At 34.1% G+C, this 22,816-nt stretch overlaps 1 protein-coding gene across 5 annotated transcripts in view; it reads right to left on the bottom strand.

Moving 5' to 3' along the window:
* The window catches only part of LOC119635880 (Down syndrome cell adhesion molecule-like protein Dscam2), a 150,868-nt gene that overhangs the window by 99,713 nt on the left and 28,339 nt on the right, over window positions 1-22,816 (bottom strand). For 4 of the 5 annotated variants that reach the window (XM_038030898.1, XM_038030901.1, XM_038030899.1 and 1 more), the window contains exon 2: window positions 14,003-14,341. In XM_038030898.1, the coding sequence (XP_037886826.1) occupies window positions 14,003-14,341 (339 nt within the window). Of the gene's footprint in view, window positions 1-538; window positions 710-14,002; window positions 14,342-22,816 lie in introns of all 5 variants that reach the window. The other variant, XM_038030903.1, reaches the window with a different exon arrangement.

The raw sequence follows: 22,816 nt of genomic DNA, 5'->3' as shown, positions 1-22,816 counted from the left end.
TCGGCTACGAAAGACGGTATAGAACATTTCAAAACCGCCGCATTACCCTTTATAACATATTCCATTAAAATATCGGCCCCATAATGTTGATTAACGACTATAAAGTAAATATTTACACATAAATAATAAAATTTTTTCTTTCTTTAAAAATTAAATTAAAACGAGGAATGTGAAGGAATTTTAGTTAGACCTTATAGTATGATTTCGTTTGCTATAGAATTTATATATCATTTTCTAACCAAAACTTGTTGAGGGTAAATACTCTGTCGAATCACTAGCTAACCAAGCCTCAACCTTAACAAAATCGGCTACAAAAGAGGGTATGGTACATTTCAAGACTGCTGTATTGCCTTTGATTACATATTCAGAGACCACTTCGGCTTCATAGAATTGATTCACCGCTAAAATTGATAAAACGTAAAAAAAAAAAAAAAAAATTAAGTTTAATAAACGGATCGGGAGTGATTTGGAAAACATGAACTCTATAGGTGACCAAAAAAAAAAAAAAAAAAAAATCTTAATAAAATATTTCCAGTACACCTGCCGTTCGGTTCATCCAAAGTAGCATACAATTCACCGCTTTCGTCTTGCCAAGATACCACCTGCACGAAATCGGCTACAAATGAGGGTATCGAACATTTCAGAACCGCTGCGTTTCCCCTTATCACGTACTCGTTATTAACTTCTGACTCGTAAAACTGCTGCACCACTGTTGTAAACTCAAATAGTTCAAGTATTTCATTATGGAAGATTAATTAATTGCTTAAGCAATTAAAAAAGAAAAACTTTCAACTTCCCAACGGTAGAATGTTTCAATTCATTTCCTTGGGAAAATCTCACTCAGGCATTAAAAGGCACTAAAGGTTCTAAATATCTTTTGTTTTTTTTTTTTTTTAAATTATGTAACACTAGTCGCCTGACTATCTTTCTTCCTTTCGCATGTTTTTCAGATATTTTCAATTATTTGCAAATATTATGATGTTTAACATTTGATCATTAAGGGACCAACACGCAACTATTATGTAATTCGTGAACATACACGTTAATGAGAATTCTGCATGGGAGTGAGAAAAATTTCCAAAGAATAACTTTTATAATTAATTAACTTGTTCATTGAGGAAAATCATTAAATGGAATAACTTGCAACTAAAACTCTTACAAGAAAAAAGTCAACTATGTATATCATGGAAAAGAAAAAAAAACAAAAAAAAGCCAATTGCATTCAACTTAAGTGAATCTTCAATGTTCAACAACTGAGTTGGCGAAACAGAATTATTTTTAAAAAAAGCGTTTGGGTGACTTCTTCCTACAGGGATCTGGAAATGTTTATAAAAGGAGGTCAAGAGGTTCCAAATAACTCAAAAGTGCGGAAGGTTTTATAACACAAACTCAAATGAAACAAACACAGTTTTACATATCCCAATATCCGGCAGGAGGGTACAACATTGAAGCAGAGTGGTTTGGATTGCGCTAAGTCAACCACTTTCTTGCTCAATCTTCTAATCAGTCTTTGGTTCTTGTGAAACATTTTTAAGCATTTAAACATTTATAACCTTTTAAGGTGCGGATCTAAGCAATAGATCTTTGACATAACGCTGTTGATTTGTGAACAAAGCTCTTTATATAAAAGCGTGAGATTCTAGCGCTAGGCAATTGTGGATTGTTGTCAGCATCAGTAACAGGCATTTTGTTCAATTTCATTTTTGTTTAATATGAACGGAATAGACTTTCAAATCCAACTATATTTATATAAGCATGTGTTTTTCTTGATTTTGTATGAATTTTGTGAGCCCCAAGGAATAGTCGCAATAACATAGAACAATAGCAGAGACAATCAAAAATTGCCTTACAACTTACGATTTTGCTCAGTATACGGCTATTATTATATCTTACTAGTACTAGTACTAGTGGTATAGGGCATGTTAAGTTTACAAGGGTGTACGCAGCACTGTCAAGGACCTAAGATGAACCGTCTAATTTCGCCTGTGCATTTGTCTGTGAATTTTTGTGTTCAGTCTACAGGCCACAAAATTTTTGACATATTTTCATGACGATCAGTACACCAATATGTTTTGGCTCAAGGACAAACGTTATAGAAAATAGTTCGAAGCGAAATACTTTTTCGGACAATTTACATGTAACGTGGTCGTAAATGTAAGCCATAATATCGGACGATGAAAGATTTTTAATGTCAACTTTTCAACATCGAAAAAAATTTCTCTATTTTAGGATAAAATAATACCTTAAGAAATATCATTCATTTTAAATCAATTTTTCAAAATTGCAACTTTTTTCTGTTAACAAGGGCGAAATCTATGGTAGAATTTTAACCTTTTAACTTGACATTATTTTAGCTTAGTAATGACTCAAGCGACGATAAAATCTAACTCAATTAGCTTTACGCAACCTCCTAAGTGTTGCATTAAACATTACTCATGTTTGAGCATGCTAGCATAACCATTTATGGCAAATAACTGATATTCCGGCATAATATGAAAAGGAATAGCTAAAATATTACATATTAAATATTTCAAGATTTAAAAAACAAAAACAAAGTAAAAAAAATGAAAATTGACATTTTATTTTATTCAGCAGTTCCCAATACTTTTTTGGACGAGTGTGTTGTTCATAAATCAACACATAGTGTACTGATAATGCGACATTTGCATTATCGCCTTGGAGTCGTCAAAACAAAATGCCAATAGATTCTACTTTTTAGCGGAACATGACAACACATTTGTTGAAAGCGTCAATGTGATGCAGGAAACCGGCCGAAGCACATTAATAATTTATTAATAACAAATGTGCAGGCACTCAACAGTCTCGCAGTCAGTTGGAGTGTTTATTGTCTTTAGTTAAAGAATTTCATTTTAACAAGAGTGGGCTTCCTACAATACATTGTTTGAAAAAGCTATGCACACATTAACACTATTGCTTATCTTAGCGAAATGCTTTTTTAAGTAAAATTAAATATACTTTTGTAAATTTGTAGCAACAGCTGAAAATCCAATAAAAACATCCATCGATCTATTATCAAGTCATTTTGGTATGAGGATCATCAACAATATCATAATTGGAGTTAGACTTCAAGATTTAGAGACTTGACTTTATGAATTAATATCATCTGAACGTTTCTTAACTCAAACGAATCTATTCCTTGAAAAAGGCTATTATTACCAACAAAATCAAAAGATCATCATTCTCAATAGACTATTGTTTATATGTCGCAAAGGAATTGAAAATTACCCAACAAGTTTGCCCAAATTTGGGCTTAAACCTCCGTGGGAAAGCTACTCTTTTGGCATTTCGCTCTCCCTGTACGAAGAAGCGAACACTTCAAACTACTTCAGAAATCTACTTAAAGAAAAAAATTCAAATAGTGGTGATTGGGTCCTTCTATATATGGGCAGTTCTGAATTTAACTTTCTGCCACCTGCCTATAACGTGGCAGATGCTTCAGGACATCTTCTGCAACATGCGGGGCTCCGATGAAAAACCTTTGCTAGCTAGGCAAAAAGGCTTACCTAGCCATTATGGTTTATTGAGAAACGTGGAAGCTGATCGAGTGGCGAACATCCGAGTGCCGCTTCTGCACCTTTAATTATGTTAGATATCATGGGAAAATTGTATCTTGAAAGATACGTGAGAGGGAAAGTTTTAGAGAAAATTATGAAAACAAATCTACGACGCTATCATCTCTCATTGCTTCTCCGCTAATCCTCACCACCACCTATCTAACTATTAGGCTTAATATATAATTTGCCTTAATTTTTTTTTCATTTTAGTCTAAGAATTTATTTTAATAGTGCAAAAAAAAAAAAAAAAAAACATTATAATAATGATAATAACAATAATAATAAAAAATTTTTAACATAAAAATACGCTCTCTTAGGATTATGTTTTCACGAAGAAGGATAAGGGATAATGTTTATGCGTTATTGGTCTGGGAATGTAATGACGAAAGACAAACCATATTCTGTGTTTGGCAAGAAATCTTCATTTTGATCGGTATGCCAAGATATGATACTAACAAAATCGGCCATAAACGATGGTATTTCACATTTTAAAATAGCTGCATTAGCACGTATAACATAAGCTTTATTTACATCGGTATCATAGTATTGAGCAACAACTAACGAAACAAAAAAAAAAAAGACACAACAACGTAAGAACACGTAAGAAAATCAAGAGATAAAAATAACATTTCAAAACATTTTCAAAACAATATTATTTATGAACTGAAAAGCCAACGTTGAAAACTTAACAATTATGTAATTGGTAGAAATATTAAACCACCTTTTGAGTATGGAAATAGAATGGTATTCAACTTAAAAAAAATGGGGACGCACGGAAGCCAAGACCACTGACAGGAGCTTTTTTAAGATTATTCTGTAATATCTGATATTTTGATTTGATTAAATATAATTTGTGGTAAGGGTAATGTGTAGTTGTGTAAATATTATTTGTAAAGTGTAATGTGGTGGAGTACAATTTTTGAGTTTGTGTTTTTACAAATTTTAGAAATCCAAAAAGAATTCTGTGTTTTTTTTATTTTTTTTTTTTTATTTCTCTTCAACTACTGCGGTGTTAGGTAAAGCTGTGTTAATGTGTAAATTTATAAATTGCTCGTACTGCGGGCCTTCATTCACTCGCGCTTGTCGTGCATACTATTTGCATACTGTAATGTATTCTTACATTTCATTTCATTTATTCAATGTATATGTAATCTACAGGCTTATCAGTCCATTGCCAATCAAATAAATATCATTGATTACAAAATTTTTATTGCCAAAGTCGTCGTTCTTATCGAACGATCGAGATTTTTGTTGCAATCCGGAAAAACGATTTCTTCGTATATCTGCCACGATTACTACAACATGATTATCATATGAATAAGTATGTATGTATAAAAAATTGAATAGTGTTTTTTTTTATTATCAAAAATGGGCTGATACATCCGAAATAGTATCCCTTTAAGTAACAATTAGGATAATTCCATTCATTTTCAAAGCGAAACTAGTCTATTTATGTTATAATAAAAACTTTGTTATACCCATCATCAACAGGATACAGAGTAGATTCATTTTGTCAAAACGTTTGCAACGCCCAAAAGGAAGGAAGGAGGATCAGAGACCCCATAAACTATTTATATTCTTGATCAGCATCAAATTCTAAATTTAAACATGTCCGGCTGTCCTTCTACGTATCTGTCCATCTGTGCAATATCTGTTGTAAGCATTATCCCGCCCGCAAAAACGGGGCTGTCGACTTCAAATTTGACAAAGATATTGGAACTTCTTTCATGCGAGCTGGTATTGAAAATAGGTCAAGTCAGTGGAAGGACGCGCCTATCGTAATAAAAAATTGGTTTCTTGTCCATTACTCAAAAACTATAACAATCTACAAAAACAGTCTACAAAAATTTTAAATGGGCGATGTTCTAGTAACCCTATAAAAATAGAAAAAATTTAACGCGCCTAACCGATATTGCGCTGTATCACAATTTAATTTTTTTTTTAATACGTTTATACAACGCATGGACAAACTTCAAAAACTCCTTAAACTGTATAAATTCTTGTCCAGTTCCAAATTCGGATTGAAGCTACACATGTCCGTCTGTGTGTCTGCGTATCTATGGTAAACATTATCCCGTTAGCGAAAATGATGCTACCGCCATAAATTTACAAAAGAATTTGGAAGAGAATTAAACTTTTCCAAGGACACGCCTACAACGCCCACACGTATTTGCGCCAAAAACTTTTATTATGGAAATAAAAAAAATGAGGCGCTCCCACTCCGCATTAGAGAGCATGAAAATTCAGTTCTTTTACTTTCTTTGTCTTTTTCAGCAGAACGATGATGGGTACAAAAGATTCGGTCATAACCGAATTTAATTTTCTTGTTTTTTTTTTTGGACAACTAATACATGAAGATTACTGGATAATAAACTTGCAAAGGATAACATCACAAAATACAAAATATATGTTCATTAGGGTGTTTTTTATAAAATTTATTGAAACGCAAGCCTTTGAAATACGTCGTAATAATATAAGAGTGGATTTGCCCCACTTTCAAAATGAACTCATATTTTATACTAATTTGCTATGTAAATTTTAAATTCTTAAGAATTTAATTAATTTGCTTCTTCTTTTTTTATTATTTTTTTTTTTTTTGTCTTGCTCTGAAGCAAAACTTTTTTAAATGAATGAGTGCTTAAGTCCTAAAGGACAATTAAATTTGTTCTGATATAGAAAAGGTATTTCCAAGGTATAGTTATAGCTGATAATAACAGCAAAGTTTTAAAGAAAAATTATACTTTTGCAAAATATTATAAATCGGTTAACGCGATTGGTTGAAGGCCCTTATTATTTGTGTTAAAGTGTATACGTTTAAGGGTTATTGCGTTTTTCTTCTTTTTTTTTAGTTGACGATAAAAGATTACTATAAACGCACCGTATTCAGTGCCGGGAAAAAAATTTTCATCCTGATCGGTATGCCAGGATACAATGCTAACGAAGTCGGCTACAAACGAAGGTATATCACATTTCAATATGGCCGAATTGCCACGTATAACAAATGCCTTGTGAATATCTTCTTCATATTGCTGTGAGACAACTGGAAAAGTCACAGACGATATAGACAAAGAAAATCATACAAAACAAAAATGAAAAAACAACCAATTGAGAGTACAAAGAAAAAAAAAAAGAAAAAAAATTAAGAATTAAAGATGAAGAGGATAAACACATTCACACACGCACAAACAAAACCATTTAGGGTAGTGAATCCACGCAAAGAGTTTAGGATGGTTTTAGTATTCGTTACGTTTTCAACAAAGAAAAGAAATGTGAATTAGAGGGAAAATCGCACCATATTCACTTCCTGGATAGAAATTCTCTTCATTGTCCGTATGCCAGGAGACAACCTCAACAAAATCAGCCACAAACGAAGGTATCAAGCATTTAATTACAGCCGAATTGCCACGTATAACGTGTTCCTTATTGACATCGGCTTCATAGTACTGAGCAACCACTAAAAAATGTTTCATGAAAATCCTTTAAATAGATAGCTTATGCAAATAAGATGATAAAACAAGTTTCGCACACATTCGATTAAATATTATGTATATGAGAGAGATTGTCAATTGTCTTTCATATGTATAAGATTTGTATAAGTTCTTGGTAAACCTAACGCATCAATTTCTAAGACTTCAGTTCTGTCGTGCATTCTGATACAAAAAAGTTCCGAAATTTATGAATCTCTCGAAACGCTAAAAGGCTGTTGTAGAGCTATATTCGTTTGTTTGTCAAAATTCTATTGTGAGGTCAAAAACGAAAACATATCAAACATGTAAGAACGCTATATGCAAGTTAGCGGGCAAGTGCGTGCACAGGACGCAGCAGCATTAATACAAAAATCAATATCAATAACTTTTCTTGCTTAAAGTTGCTTTGCTTATTGTGATGTACTCAACATCTCGAAATGCAAAACTGTTAGAGAACAATCTTTTGCTCTTCAGGAGACAAGTTCAGCTCCTATTTAACTTGACACAGGCGTATATTTGCAAACTGCTGAATAAAGAGGCAAATGACGTTGACTCAGTCTTTCTCGTGAAAATCGTCTTGTTTACTTCAAATCGTTTCGGCTGGAGCCGTCGGCCACGCGCTTACGATAAGATGAACGAAATGTACGGGCAGGAAAGCAGAACGCATATGACCCAAACTTCTATTCATCCAGCAATGCTTGCAAACTTTTTTGCGTGTGTCACTCATCTTCTTCTTTTGCTTTAAAGGCAAAGATTGTACGCTTCTAGCTATAGAGCGAGCCTATTGGGCTGATTTTGGCACAACGGTCTTTTGTGATTTCGCAGATATTGTTGACGAATTCACGATCGTTTCATTTTTAGCCCATTATCCAGGCGTGCATTCATTCGTCAAAACGCCTGCAATGCTCGGAAAAGAGCTTTAAAAACCCTACAACGTGTCTATGCTCTTGATCGACATCAAATTCTGAATCGGTTTCAGCGGATACCTCTGTCCGTCTGTGAAAGAGCTGCTGCAAACGTTCTTTTAGCCGCAAATATTAAGCTATCGGCTTTAAATTCGGCTGGAAATTCTTGCAATCAGGTTGATACTGAAAATAGGCCTAAATCGGTCGAAGGATATGCCTACAGTACATTGTACATGATAATACCTCTCTTTTTCGAAAGTTATAAAAAATTGCTTACTCATAAACTACATCGCGCCTTCAAAAGGCCATCGTGGCTTTAAAAAAAATGGGGAAAATCGAAATTGTATCAAAATTTAATTTTTTTTCAATGTTTTATTTTTAACGCACAGACTTAGGCTTTAAAAACACCAATAAATTCTTGGTCAGCTAATCAAGTTCATGTGTCCAGCTGTCCGTCTGCCTAACTGTGTGGTGTCTACGGTAAACATTCTACCTTTTGCAAAAATAAAGATATCGCCTACAAATATGGAATATAATGTAAAAATGAGCGAAACCTTTCAAAGGACGTACTTACGACGCCCATACGTCTATGGAACGAGAACTGCGAACACCTTTACCTTTCGTGTTTTTTGCTTGTTAATCATAAAGAACAACGCACCCACGCCACTCTTGTTCTGAATCAGCCACACGCAGCTAATAGTTAGGAATTTAAAAGTTTCTTCTTCCCCTTCTTTTCTTTCTTTTTAGTCTTCTTTAGAATAAAGGTGATAGCTATGAAAGATTTGGTCATGACCGAATAAAATTTTCTTACTTATTTCAATCCGCTCGCTTAGCATTGTTTTACTCTCTATTGAAATAGCGGACTATCACGAAAGCAGCGAAATTATCCTCGAACAATTTTGTCCTCATTTTCTAAATGAAACTACTTTTGCGACAAATTACTCTAGAGTAGCTTAGTGCGTTTTCTAAGTTTCCAACTAATAATGTATTCACAAAAAGTTCTCAAATTTTATGCTCATTTAATTATTAACAAAAAGAAACAAGTGAGAAAATTATATTCGGTCGTGACCGAATCTTTTACACCCATTACTGTGACGCTGAAAAAAGAAAAGAAAAAAACTAAGTCTTCATACTCTATTATATTGTATGGGCGCAGTTGATATTTTCTATTTTCAGGATAAAAGTGGAAATTTATATGATTTATGTGTTGTACTTTATGATAGGCAAAAAAAAAAAAGTGAAGCAAAGGTGTTCACCGGTTTTGGTACATAGGCGCGCGTGTTCTTGAAAAGGTTTGGATCCTTTTCGCAAACGGGGGAATATTCATCACATATACTGCACAATTGGGCAGCGGGACAAATGGGTAAATGAACGGACGGACATGCTTATTTGCAATCCGAATTACAAACTGGCCAAGAATTTATATACATTACGGGCATGCTTTTGAAGCATGTTTAAATCGATTCAGAATTTGATGCTGCTGAAGAGTATATATACTTTGCGGGGTCTCTGATGCTTCCTTCCGCAACCGGACAGAGGGAAATACTTATAGCGATTCAGAATATGACGCTGATTAAGAATGTGTACACTTTAAAAGGTCACTGAAGCTTCATTCTGGGCGTTGCAAACGTTCTCACAAAATGAATATACACCTCATGCTTCGATGATGTGTATACAAAAAAAAATTGAATTAACTAAATTCAAATTAGGAACAATTCAATGTCGAATTATTTTAATAACTACGAACATGGAGTCACTGTCTCTTTACCATAAGCCCATGGCAAGTAAATATATTTTCGAAATTTTCGTACGCCGAAGCCAAGGTGCAATTACATTGAATATTAAATTGATTAGGCTGTGGTTATAACCATCATCGAAGGATGTGGGGTATATTCAATTTGTCAAAACGTTTGCAGTGTGTAGAAGGAAGCTTCAAGGACGCCACAAAGTATGGATATTTTAAGCAGAATAAATTCTTAATCAAAGGGGATATGTGAACTGACGGAGAATCGGCTTTTTGCTCGCTACTCACAAACTGCAGCAGGTACTCCTATAATGTGTGAACGTGTATTCTATGGATGTGCTATAATATATGCACAGAAATGGAATAACTTGGCCATGCCTACCTAGTATCAGTGTACAGTATATAACGTTTTCATTTTCCTATCAAAACCATTGTCAGGGTCGGAAGGAAGTTTCAAAAATTCCATAAGCTGCGTACATTCTTAACCAGTGTTAAATATGAAATGCGCTTAAAACATGTTTGTCTCTCCATCTGTCCATTCGTCTGTCAGCCCAACCGTATAGTATCTGTGATATACGTACTCCCATGGGAACACCTTTGCTGCAACAAAAATTCCACACAAATTTCCACTTCCGCCCTTCCGAAAATTTGGTCTTTTCCGTTTTTTTATTTTTTATTTTTTTTTACGTATAAAATATTCAGTGATAGCCGAATATGATTTTTCTTTTTTTGGTTTCCTTCGACTACAAATATATTTTGTCTATCAGGCAACTAACGTAAGTTCCAAAAACAAAAATTGGCATTAAACTCTACACCTCGAGAGTAACATGTTGCTGTAGAACATGCTTCAAATTGTGTGTAGTAATGTGCTGCACTTAATGGTGACACATCACGTCATCTACAGTAAGTATGACAAAACTCTTCGTCAAGTCATTGCTACAATCCACACATTTTTGTGTTATAATAATCGCAAACAACGAAAAACCTCAGTTAGAAGCTATTAAAATCATATTAAAAAAAATTATTCCCTTTTCCTTTTTTTTCTTGTTTTAATTTATAATCCTTTGCGTGACAATGAGACAGAGTTGCATGAACTTTTCGATCTTAGAAGTAATAAAAATATTTCTGTTCTTTGCTTTAAATGTGGCTTGGTATTTTCATGTTCCGAAGGAGGAGGAAAAATTAATTCTACTATTGCATAAATAATATTATGAAATTCACACTGGACATGCTTTGAGCCTTGTCGAACTATGCATCTCCTCTTAATTATGCAAATGGTGCAAAAATTAAAATGTGTAACGTTTTCATAGTGGCATTCATTTGCTTAAGCTCTTTTTAAGGTTATGTCGTTTGAGTCATTTGCGTTTAGGTTTCATCATTCATTTTTGTTTAATGCAACCAAAGTATTCAAATTTCTTCCGTCAATATTCGTTTTTCCGAACAGTTGAACACCTTGTCAAAAAATTTCGAATCGAAACGTACGCCTTATAATGCTCTCACGCCAATAAAACACAAAGTTATTACTGCGGCTTTTATTTTTCGAAGTAAACTTTTAGAGAAGTAAGGACTTGAGTTAAGAGAAAGAGAAATATATGTAAATTAAAAGGGAAAAGTGCTTTGTCGTATTCCACTAAACTGTGTTTTTAGACGGTGTCTTAAAACTGTAAAATAAAATGAAATATTAAGCAAGTTACATTTAAATTACATATAATCTTATGATCCATAAAATTAACTAAGCAGCCGGCGGTTAAAGTCGGTATAAGTTGTATTTAATTTTTACAAGTAAATCTAAGTATTAATCGTTATATAATGCCCGTAAATTATTGCTAATCTTGAGGGCATTGTGCTTTTGCACTGCTGCAACGCCGAGGTCCTCAAAGAACTGGACGCTTTCAAGCTCATAGTTGGCGATAAAATATTCCAATTCTCTTCATATCTCGATGTTCTTATTACGAACAATGACACGTTGACAGCAATAACCACTCGGAGAGGTATAGTCAAGACTGGCGCCGGACATCTCGGTTGATAACATAAAATGTTACCTTACTGCAAGACCCGTGTCGGTCAATCTAAATCGTATTGGTATTTTCAAATTGGCTCCATTTCAACTTAGAGCTATCACGAGCTTTCTTTTCGAAAGAATTCAGCGAAATTTTGTTAAATAAATCATTGTGACTGCTTGGATCCTTAATAAACGCAGTTACTCCTCATGATATGCCCCGAAACACTAACACGTTTGACCCTTGACCTACAAAAAAATGAATGTTTCCGCAAGTCTCACTCTGTCGGCTAAGTACGAGCGAATAAGTTTCACAGCGGTACGTAAGAAGTTTGGTACAAGAAGTGTCACGATCAGTAAAGTCAAAAGTCTTCAATGCTACACCGTATAGTATCCGTAATTTTGATTAGGGCGATGACTATAATAGGCACTGCATATTAGAAACCTCAACAAATACAAATTCAACAACCCAGGCCAAGAACTGAATTGCAAACCAATCACGAAGGACTACAATATCTCTTTCGTTTATCGAAAAAGTCTTCTCTTCTTATTGCAAATAATGCTGTAATCTATTGTAGAAGAAACATCACTCTGTAGTAACCAAATATTAGTGTTCTTTACCGAATTTATGAATGGCGAAACGCGTTAGGATTAAAAGTTCATCAGCAACGAGTCATTGTTTAAAAAATCATAAACTTCAAATACTAAAAAGTTGCTATAAAATTTGCGTGACTAAGATAACTCATTACCTAAAAATTTTGCATAACAAATTTCAAAAGCAAATCATTGAATCCCAAGTTGTTGTTAAAAATATTTTGTTGCAAAACATTTATAAAGCAATTGTTTTATAGACTTGTAAACACTGCATACCCTAGATAGATTGCAACACTGCGCGCCACAACATTATTGTCACAATGTAATAGGAAATTACTCGCGCTCTTGTTATATATGTATTGCAAACAATTAAGCTATGGAAAATTTATTGTTTTCAGTTTTTGATATGCAAAAAAAAAAAAAAAGAAAAAAAAAACAACTTTAATTAAACGGCTTTTATTACAGAGTCAAAAGGATGAATGTGTGCGAAACTGTTTTTTTGGAGTTGCGTTGTTTTATGCCCTTTTTCATTCTTTTTTGGGCAAACGTGACTAAAAAATAATAAAGAACCAACGGGGAGTTAAAGTTATGACAAGTTAAAAAAAGAGTAAAATCCTGACAAGCTTATCTACCAATGTAATAAAGTTAAGTAAGCAAACAGACACTAAGCCCACCGTTGCTGTTTTAAGGCAGGCCAATGAATGCTGAAAAGAAAAATTTTATTGAAATCGAAAAAGAGAGAGAGAGTGTGTGAGAGATGCATTTTGTAATAATTAGGCCGGAATTAGGTCGTACGTGAGTTTTCATAAAAGTCGCAACTTATTTTCATTAAATTAAGGGTAAAGCCACAGTTTTATCTTTCTAATCAAATTAATTCTATTGTAGCCTTTAGGAAAATAAAAAGAAGTAAGAACGATGTCGTCGCTTTAGGACAATTCTTCTACATCTTCTTCTTACTTGAAAGCAGTCCATTTTATCAAACATGTGCAGGACATTTTCCCAGGTATTAAAAAACACTGCTAACTGCTTCTGTAAGTCACAAGCTACATTTCACAAACTTTTGGAGGCGAGTTTTTAGGTGAGTTAACCGTTTTTGTCCGTAATTTCTACAATTGTGTTCGCTAAGATTGGAGGAGAAAATCATTGTGTTCACTATCTTTTTATGACCCGTTAACTGAGGTTTGACTTTCCTTTTACCAAAAACATGAATCCATTTTTATATCTATTTTTTTACTACGAACGGGGAGTGGCATGTGCTTCGAATTAAAAATGATGTTTTCGAGGATTTAAAGGGCTATATTAGTTCCACCCAAAGCGATACACTTACTCCAACTTACTCTTTACGAGTCGGATACGTAATCACTAGCCCTCTACAAAACTACATCATGGAAAAAATCGCTCAATTTTTTTCAGGATATGGCTTTTTAATCCTCTTGCGGCTAACAACCTGAGATTAATTTTAAATTCATGTCTTAAATTTCATCAAGTGTAGTCACTTTGTATGAAGGATAAATGAGTTTCGTAATTGCACGGTCCACAAAATATTAGCTTAGACAACCCAAGCTGTTCGTTTTTCCCCTGATTCAATACTGAAAGTAATTTCACTAGTATTCTGATTTTATAGGAAATCGCGTGTGTGTGTTTTTTTCGCCTATACTCTCTCACTCTCTCTTTTCGAAGTACAGATTTATATATATTTCCGAAGTTTTATCACTTACCGGCTCTAACATGAACATCTCTTGAGATAATTGTGCCAAATTGATTCCGGGCCAAACAAGCATAGACTTGAGCATGAACTTCTTGACGATAATCTTCAGCTCTGAATGGTGGAAAAACTAATTTTCCATCAGAGGAAATTTGACGCAAGCCGGGAACATCACCAACGGCAGTACCATCGCTACGAATCCAAATAATTTCAGGCATAGGGTTTCCGCTAGCTTTGCATTCAATTTCGGCACCCGTCGAATTTGAGAAATCAATGCGATTGGTGGGCTCCTTAAGAAAGACGGGTCCTTTTTGATCGGCATCAGGAGGATTTGCGGCCAGCGTAAATGGAGCTATGGGAAAAGAATTAATTAACGAAACTTTTAAATTTTTAAAAACTGTAGACAGCAAAAAAAAAGACTTTTTTCTTTTAATTGAAAATAATATTTCCTTGACGACAACAACCCGCGACCATATTTACACAATACACTTAATAATATTACATAGTGAAAACAAATTTCAGATTCGAGATGACAAACTCAACAATTCTACATATGTATGTATGTATGTATGTATGTTCAGATACGGATCAGTGACTTATTACACAGATAACAAAATGGATATGTTGGTATATTTGCTGCCTTAGCAGCTTACTGTGTGGTGGCTAAGCTAACGTAAACCACAGTTTAATGGATATTTACAAAGCAAATAATATAAAAGGGTGACAAAAAACTTTTTAGAACCACATGCTATCATTTCATATTCTTCTTTACTTTGCATGCTTCACAAATCCACATCTCCTATCGGGTGCGCAAACTTTTTTGTCTGTTGCTGACTCTTCTCTATTCATTGTTTTTCTCATCATCCATGTGCTTGGGAAAAGCAAAGGGAAAAAGATGTCGTTAACATTTTTATCTCTCTGACGTCACCATCATCTTCACCATAATATAGGCGAGAATTTTATAGCTTGTCACCACCAGCAAGGAAAAAGCTTACTTAATTTGTTATTACGTCTGCAACCATTGACAAGCAACAAAGCTTCATATAGAGCGGTTTATAAACCGTTGTTTACAATACAGTACAGTAGAGTAAATCACAATACCTCAAAGTGCCGTATGGTTCAACACAGTGTTCTACACTTCAAATGTATGAAAGTCTCAGATTCCTTTGATCCTGTATGTAATCACCGGGTTAATTATTTATAATGGGCAATGTAAGCCACATCTCTTATTGACTTATTAGTCCATTTAAACGCAATATAAAGAAAAAAAAAAGAAAAAAGCGTCAATGATGACTATTTTACTTGCAATACGTCAAGGAACAAGAAAAGAAGTTTACAGCAGAGCTTGCGGTATTTTACGGTGTTCTTAAGGTTGCTATGAAAGGTTTACCACAACTCTTTTTAATCGTTTTCACAGTCTCTTTACGCGGTATCTGTTCAACAAGAAAAAATCAATATCAAATGAGGAAAGACAAAAAACAACAATACCTTGAACAGTGGTAAAAAAATGATATTTAAAAATTATTTGTACATATATTCATACGAACATTCATACAGGCAAGCTTCAAAAAACAAATTTAAAAAATTTGAAAGATGCCTTAGTGAGCGCTTCAAGTATTATTGTTTGTACGAAAATATGGTTTACATTTCAAATTTTTATTTGTTCAGAAATACAACTGATTGATACATCATTTATAATTAAAAAAAGTTTATATAAAGCATAATTAATGACTAACTATCCCATAAAAGAAGAAAGAAGAATAGCATGAAATATTTCAGTTCAACGACCCATAACAACTTTAGAGAATGCGGATAATTTTTGTAATTAAAATGTATTTTTTTACTCTGTAAGCATTAATTTAAATCATAAATTAGGAATGAAAATATATAATGTTACCCTTGTAAAGTCAAAATTTTTGATGAAAATAATACTTATGTACGAGTATAATTATCGCTGCCATTATACTTGCACAGTTCAATTATTTAGAACATTTCCGTTGTGTGATCATAAATAAATAAATATTCAATAGACGCGAAAATCATAATGACAAACGTATAATTGCTGTTTAAACAATAGAATATCAACTACGTGTCTCGAATACAAAATAATACAATTACGTGCTGTGTCAGTACATTAGACCATCGTCATAAGCGTAGAAATAAAAAAGAGTGCATAATTAAATACATTTAATTAGAGACAGGCCACCTGCTTAAATAAAACTATCCCAACATACTATATAAATGAAATGTTTCGGATGCAGACATAAAAAACCAGACAAAAAAAAGGTCCTATTTTCTATTCATAACAAAAATCAAACAGCCGAGCAATCATTTCTCAAAAACATTTTGATATTCATAAAGACGTTGCAGTTAATACAGCTCAGGGGTTCATAAATAGATGATCTAAAGTATTCATTGACCCAGATGTTACCAAGCGCTTGTACACTTTGTCAGTTAGATCAACTCTTGAGCACTCGTCGGTAGCTTAGCTTCCTAGTTATAGATGTAATGTCATGTTATTTTGGAGTCTGTTCAACGGGACGTTTTGATGCTTGGTTTGCCAGGTTTGAGATGGGATCCTACGCTACCTCTTCCACCATATATTAATAGACTGAAGCTCGTTAACCCTTGAAAAAAGGGGTGTAACTAACCTTCATTTTTAAGCTAATAAAAGGAGATGTTCTTTCGCCGTCTTTATTAGAACTTATTAATATTCACATCTCCGGTAGGGTTTGCGGTGGGATTCTGTTCTATCTCTTCAACCCTGTAATAGTACACTGAAGCACATTGATTTACCTACCCTTAAAAAAAACGAGAGAACGAGTGCAGGATGTAACCTTTGTCTTTAAGCTAATAAAAGGAGATATTTTTTCGCGGTTTTATTAGAACTTATTAATATTCACATCCCCAGTAGGGTGTCAAGACACTTTGTTCACTTGCAGCTACTAAAATGCCGAACCAATTATGAGTTGTTCACTCCGTTTTGAGTAATGTGTCCTGTCCGTTTTGTCCGTTAATAAGGTTAAAAGTAGAATATTGTATAACTAACAGCTAAATATTTTCGACGTTTGAACAATACACGCAGATTGAATCATAATATTCCTTTATATTTGATTTTGTTTCTCATTTGTCATTATTAACGCAGAGCACACATTTATTCGTTATTGTATATCCTTGTATCTTGATTTAGGGTTTAGTTGATTGCCAGTGTATACCAGTGTAACCTTAAGCCTAAGGTACTCTTTTTCAAATTTCTTCCTTTTTTTTTCGCTGATTGTATTTGGAGAACATTTTTATTCACCTGAAAATGAGATCCTATTGAAGCGGAAGCAAGTGTTAATTGCAGAAGAAGTCCATTTAAGAGAGAAACCCAATCTAGTTGATTGCAACAAGACCTGTACCTGATTTGATTTCGCTCGGTCCACTTTTTCTATTGGCAAATACTTTCGAATAAAGTCAGAGTGTTTTAGATTAACATTGAATGTCGAAGAGTTTAGTAGAAAGTTTTTGCATATCAATAGACCCATTGGCCTGCATTTCCTGACTTGGCAGGAATGTGGGGTTTTATTAGAGAGAATAAGCGGTATATAGCAAAAATGGTCTTTTAAAAAAAGCTTTAAGATCTTAAGCGTACGAAAAACATATAACAATAAAAATAGATCGCTGCAACGCAAATGTGTCAGATAATATAATAGCGAAGCTCGGCTCAAACACAGAATATTTCCATTTTAAGAACCGCAATTTTCAATCAATTTTTTCGACTTAAATGATCGTCAAGAAAACTATGAGAAGATAATGATGAACGTGGAAAAATTTTAAGTAATGCAAAATCTAGATTTCTCTAACATAAATGTATGGCGGTGTGTGGTATTTGAAATTATGAGATGCGTTTATCCAAGCGTTACTAGAATATTTTCGGTAAGTTAATTTAAATCTTATTTGTTAACAAAAGATTTGCTTTTATAATTCCTTAGTACGTACAAAAATTAAGTGATACTTAAATGATACGATCCATGCCACGCAATTCTTAAGTGAAAGATGCCTAGCGGTGCCGATATTTTCATTTTTAAATAATTTTCAAAAACATGATTTTTTTTTTAGTAGCCAACTATATCTTTAATAACCTCCTCGAATATTATTGTCTTTCGTTCCCTTCGAAAAAAATAATGCTTTTTTTTTTAATGCTGTTACTTTAAACAGGGTTGCAAGCAAAGATGTGTGGATAACAATGTGCCGTTCTTGAAATGATTTATTGCTGCCTTCTGTCAATCACTATCGATACAAACTTGCAAAAAAAATCAAACACTAATTATTAGCAGTGAAAACTATCTGACTGCTCAAACCGCTACAATCATTGCAAAGGACGAAGTTATTACTTGCTTTCGAGTATTCACTTTTAATCATAAATGCTTATATTCGACCTAAGCATTACTTTTTGTCCCTTTTGTTCTAAAACTCTGCCAGAAATGAAAGTACCAAAAAAAAGAAAAAAGATGCAAGAACAATAGCCAAGTGCTGGCATGACAATACAACAGCATTGTGTTGATCCGATTAAGTTGAAAAAACAACACCAACACCAAAAAGCAAGAAAAACTTGATTTATACCTTAAATGAACAGAAAACACCTGCCGCGTTTTTTTCTTATATATATGCTGACTACATAAAACCTTGTTCGAAAGCAACAGACAGTTCAGTAAGCTAAACACAGACGAAGGGAATCTACGAATTATACAATGCTATGCTCTGCTGATGCTCTGCTTGTAAATGCTTAAGAAGCTCCTTAGGAAATGATCAGCTCCAGCTTTCAGCTAATAAAATTCTACTAAGAGAAGGCATTCGCCAAACATTATCGACAAAAATTGTTTATAAACATGATCATAAAATTTAAATGTCGACATCCATGCATGGATGTCTTATGGTATGGTAACGTAGATAACCATGTGTAGGGTAAACAGTAAACTTCAATGATAAACAATTTTTGGAAAAATATTGTTTGGTTTTCATTTCTTTTATAAGACAAAATAATAAAAAAAAAAAATATAATAAAGAAATCTAAAAACGTGTTGGTGGCTATACAAAATTTTTATTTTAAAGTGCACAACGAAACAATTTTTTTAATGACACGAATCGACGTTTCGGATGAATGGAAAAGAATATGAAAAAAAAATTGATAGGAGTTATTTGAAAACTCCGAGGGGAGGATTGAAAGTATAGCAAAATCTTTGGCAAACAGGACTTACTAACTCGACCATTTCGAGTAAACGTTACATGTTTTGTTCGAACATACGTTCATCTTAAAAACGTATTTTAATCACTCACATCTCACTTGTTGTTTTCTACCTAAATCCCAGTTTTTTTATTTTATATTATTTTGCTTTTCAATACAAAGGAAATACTTGCAAGGAGACCGGAGCAGATGTTAAGCAGCTGCAAAATTTTTAATTTGTTAGTTCATCCCTGCAAGCATGAATGCACAGTTACATACATATATGCATCTTTTACTGGGCTCGTATGTAGCAATTTATGTGAGCAAGGCAACACGATTTGTTGCGCTCATCATTCCACATGTAGTAGTAAGGGAAGATATATATGAATCAAATATTTCTTATAGTATGCATACACATTACCAGCTGAAAGGTTTGCAATTTTCCGTTTCATCAGTCTTTGTAGGTGTGTTTTGCGCGCTAGTGATATTCTTCAATAAGGCGAATATTTTAATGAAGAAGTGAAACACACGGGAAATAGAAAATTATGAGATGAAATACAGTCTGAAATTTTGATATTCTCAACTTAAGGGCGTGAAGTTCTATTTAAATATAACTACCAAAGACACAAACTAAAATTTTTTGTCACAGCTCTGTAACAGAATTCTGTTAAACGAAGTCTCGCAGGGATTTTACTCGAAATACAAGTAAAATAGAACTTTTTGAGAATTTTTTTGCAAGACGTTATAAACAAAACATGACTTTATGTAAATTAATTGATATTCGAAAGGACAACATTTTTACAGGTTGTCAAGGCGAAAGTTTGCGTAGGTACTGTGGCCAAACCATGTCCTGTGAAAAAATGAAACTAACACATAGTGAACCCTCTATTAATAGCCTTCCCAACGATGTCCAGGTTATATTAAGCTTTCCGTAGAATTTTTTGTACATTTACCGGCAATAGATTATGATTAGTGAGCAAGAAATCAATTTGGAGGGCGTACCCTCCAACCGATTTTATCTATTTTCAGTATCAACCCCGTTGTAAGAACTTTCAATGTTTTTGGCCAATTTGAAGTCGGTAGCTTCATTTTTGCGGCCAGGAGAATCGTTACAACACACAGTATACAGACGGATGGACTGCCAGATATGGCTTAATTCATTCAAAATTTCATGCCGATCGAATATGTATATATTGTAAATATCAGTTAACAGTACACAAAAATAGTCCAAAACGTTTAACACCAAACCGTTTGCAGCGCTTCTGTTATAATTCTCCTCTAAAGGTAAAGTTCACAAAATAAAAAAAAAATAAAAGAAATTTCTTTGCAGCTTAATATAATAATGCATGTTAAGAGCAAGCAGTTTGAGGACACATTAAAGCAAAGCTATGCGCTCTATGAAAAATATCAAACATTAATTCATAACGATCGACCCAACAATGTTCACGACTATTTAGAATTCTTGCAGCGATCGCCATTAAAGGTTGACAAAAGCTTTGGAAGATTTTAATAATTTTCTTTATTATGTCACATTATTCTACTAGCCATCGCAAAACCGTTGACCAGGAATTTTGCTGTATTTTTTGTATATCCGAAAAATAGGCATCAGGGATATAGGAAGTGTTATTAATGACCGCGATATATATTTGTCCGTCCGTTGTAATTTCCATATTTGCAATACCAATGGTGATTTACAAGTAACGGTAACAGCTGGATAAGTAAATTAAAATCTGAATGCATACAATGTATAACATATTAGGAATTCAAAATGTAGTATTTATTGCTTACTATTGATTCGCTGAAGGGTAGAAAAATATCATGAAAGCAAAATAAAAGTATCATGAAAATAAAATAAAAATATCATGAAAATAATTCCTGAGAATCTTTTTGTGGGACTTTGAATATTGCTTTTTATAACTTAGGCTGCTGCAGAAACAATGCTCACAATCAAAGTCGAGAATTTTTACGCAAAAATTGACAAAATCATGCCCACACAAAGTTACAAGTGATTTAATTTATGTTTTCCATTTTTTGTCCGTCTCTCCGTCTTATTTGTTTTGCTCAACTTGCTCAACAACCAAAAGAACTTGCTAGCGGCAGCGCAGATGAACCTAACTAGGTACAGCGTTGCAGCACGGTTGTTAGGTGCAGCGCTGCAGTTAGGTGAAGCATTGCAGTTGGTGGCAGTACAGTCGCCAGCGGCCGTCCTGTTCTCTTGGGTTGCACGTATAGAACGAATTTTTTAAAATATTGCGATGACATTTGGTATTCTGACGTGTTTTGGCCCAGGGATAAACGCTGTTGAAAACGGTACGGTTCGGACTACTTCCTTGACCGCCTCCCATATAGCGAATTATATTATATCATCATACCATCAGTCATATGTATAACAGTAGCGTTGTCTACAACATTTTATAGTGCATTGCGATCCATTATTGTCTTCTATTGCAATTTTTTTATTCATTATCCACAAAGATCTAAAATTTGATTTAAATTCTTCTTTCTCTTGGTCTAATTTTCAAGAATTAGAACTTCATCCTTACCAAAACTTGCGTTATAGACATACTAAATCGTTTAACGCCATTTACCAACGGAACTATGTGAAGACCGTAATAATTGCTTTCACCAATTAATTTAATAAGCAATAGTCTTTCATAGCCCTAACGATTATTTCAAAGTATCGTTATTATTTATTGTGGATGAGTTACTACTGTCCGCCTTATTCTGAGCAGCCTTCTATTTGTTCCTTTTTTTACAACTCCATTTATGATTTTGCTAAACTAAGAAGCTTGTGTTAATGCACATAATTTTACGACCGCAGATCTATAAAAGTGCCAAAATAACTAATTAAGTCAGTGTTAAGCAGTGTAGCTAATACAACTTTAGAAATTAGAAGTTAGAAGCAAGTGCTCCTGGATGGTAAATTTTGCTATTGGTTGTTTAATATCTCTTCGTTATACCTTGCAATACATGTAGTACAAGAGTCGCTGCATCCAGCTACGTGCAGCGCTGCATACAGCTATGTGCGGTGCATTCCGCTAAATGCACTGCACTCGGATAAGTGCGCTGCATTCAGTTATGTGCAGCAATGCTGCATACAACTATGTACGCTGTATTCCTCTAAGTGCGCTGCAGGCAGCTAGGTGCTTATATCTTGCAATACATGTAGTAGAGAAGTTGGTGCATCCAGCTACGTGCGCTGCGTTCAGCTAAGTGCAGCGCTGCATTTGGCTATGTGCAGCGCTGCATTCGGCTATGTGCAGCATCCAGCTATGTGCAGCGCTGCAGCTAGGTCCAGAGCGATCAAGTTTGGTGTACTGACATGGTTTGGCTTATTAAGCAATAGTCTTTCATAGCCCTAACGATTATTTCAACGTATCGTTATTATTTATTGTGGATGAGTTAGTACTGTCCGCCTTATTCTGAGCTGCATCCGGCTAACTGCAGCGCTGCATTCAGCTATGTTCAGCATCCAGCTATGTGCAGCGCTGCATTCAACTATGTACAGCGCTGCATCCGGCTATGCAGCATCCAGCTATGTTCACCATCCAGCTATGTGCAGCATCCGGCTATGTGCAGCGCTGCATTCAGCTATGTGCAGCACCCAGCTATGTGCAGCGC

Source organism: Glossina fuscipes, unplaced genomic scaffold, assembly GCF_014805625.2.
Source record: "Glossina fuscipes isolate IAEA_lab_2018 unplaced genomic scaffold, Yale_Gfus_2 27, whole genome shotgun sequence".
Taxonomy (NCBI): domain Eukaryota; kingdom Metazoa; phylum Arthropoda; class Insecta; order Diptera; family Glossinidae; genus Glossina; species Glossina fuscipes.
The sequence above is the reverse complement of the archived record's forward strand: the minus strand, read 5'-3'. Positions and strand labels throughout refer to the sequence as shown.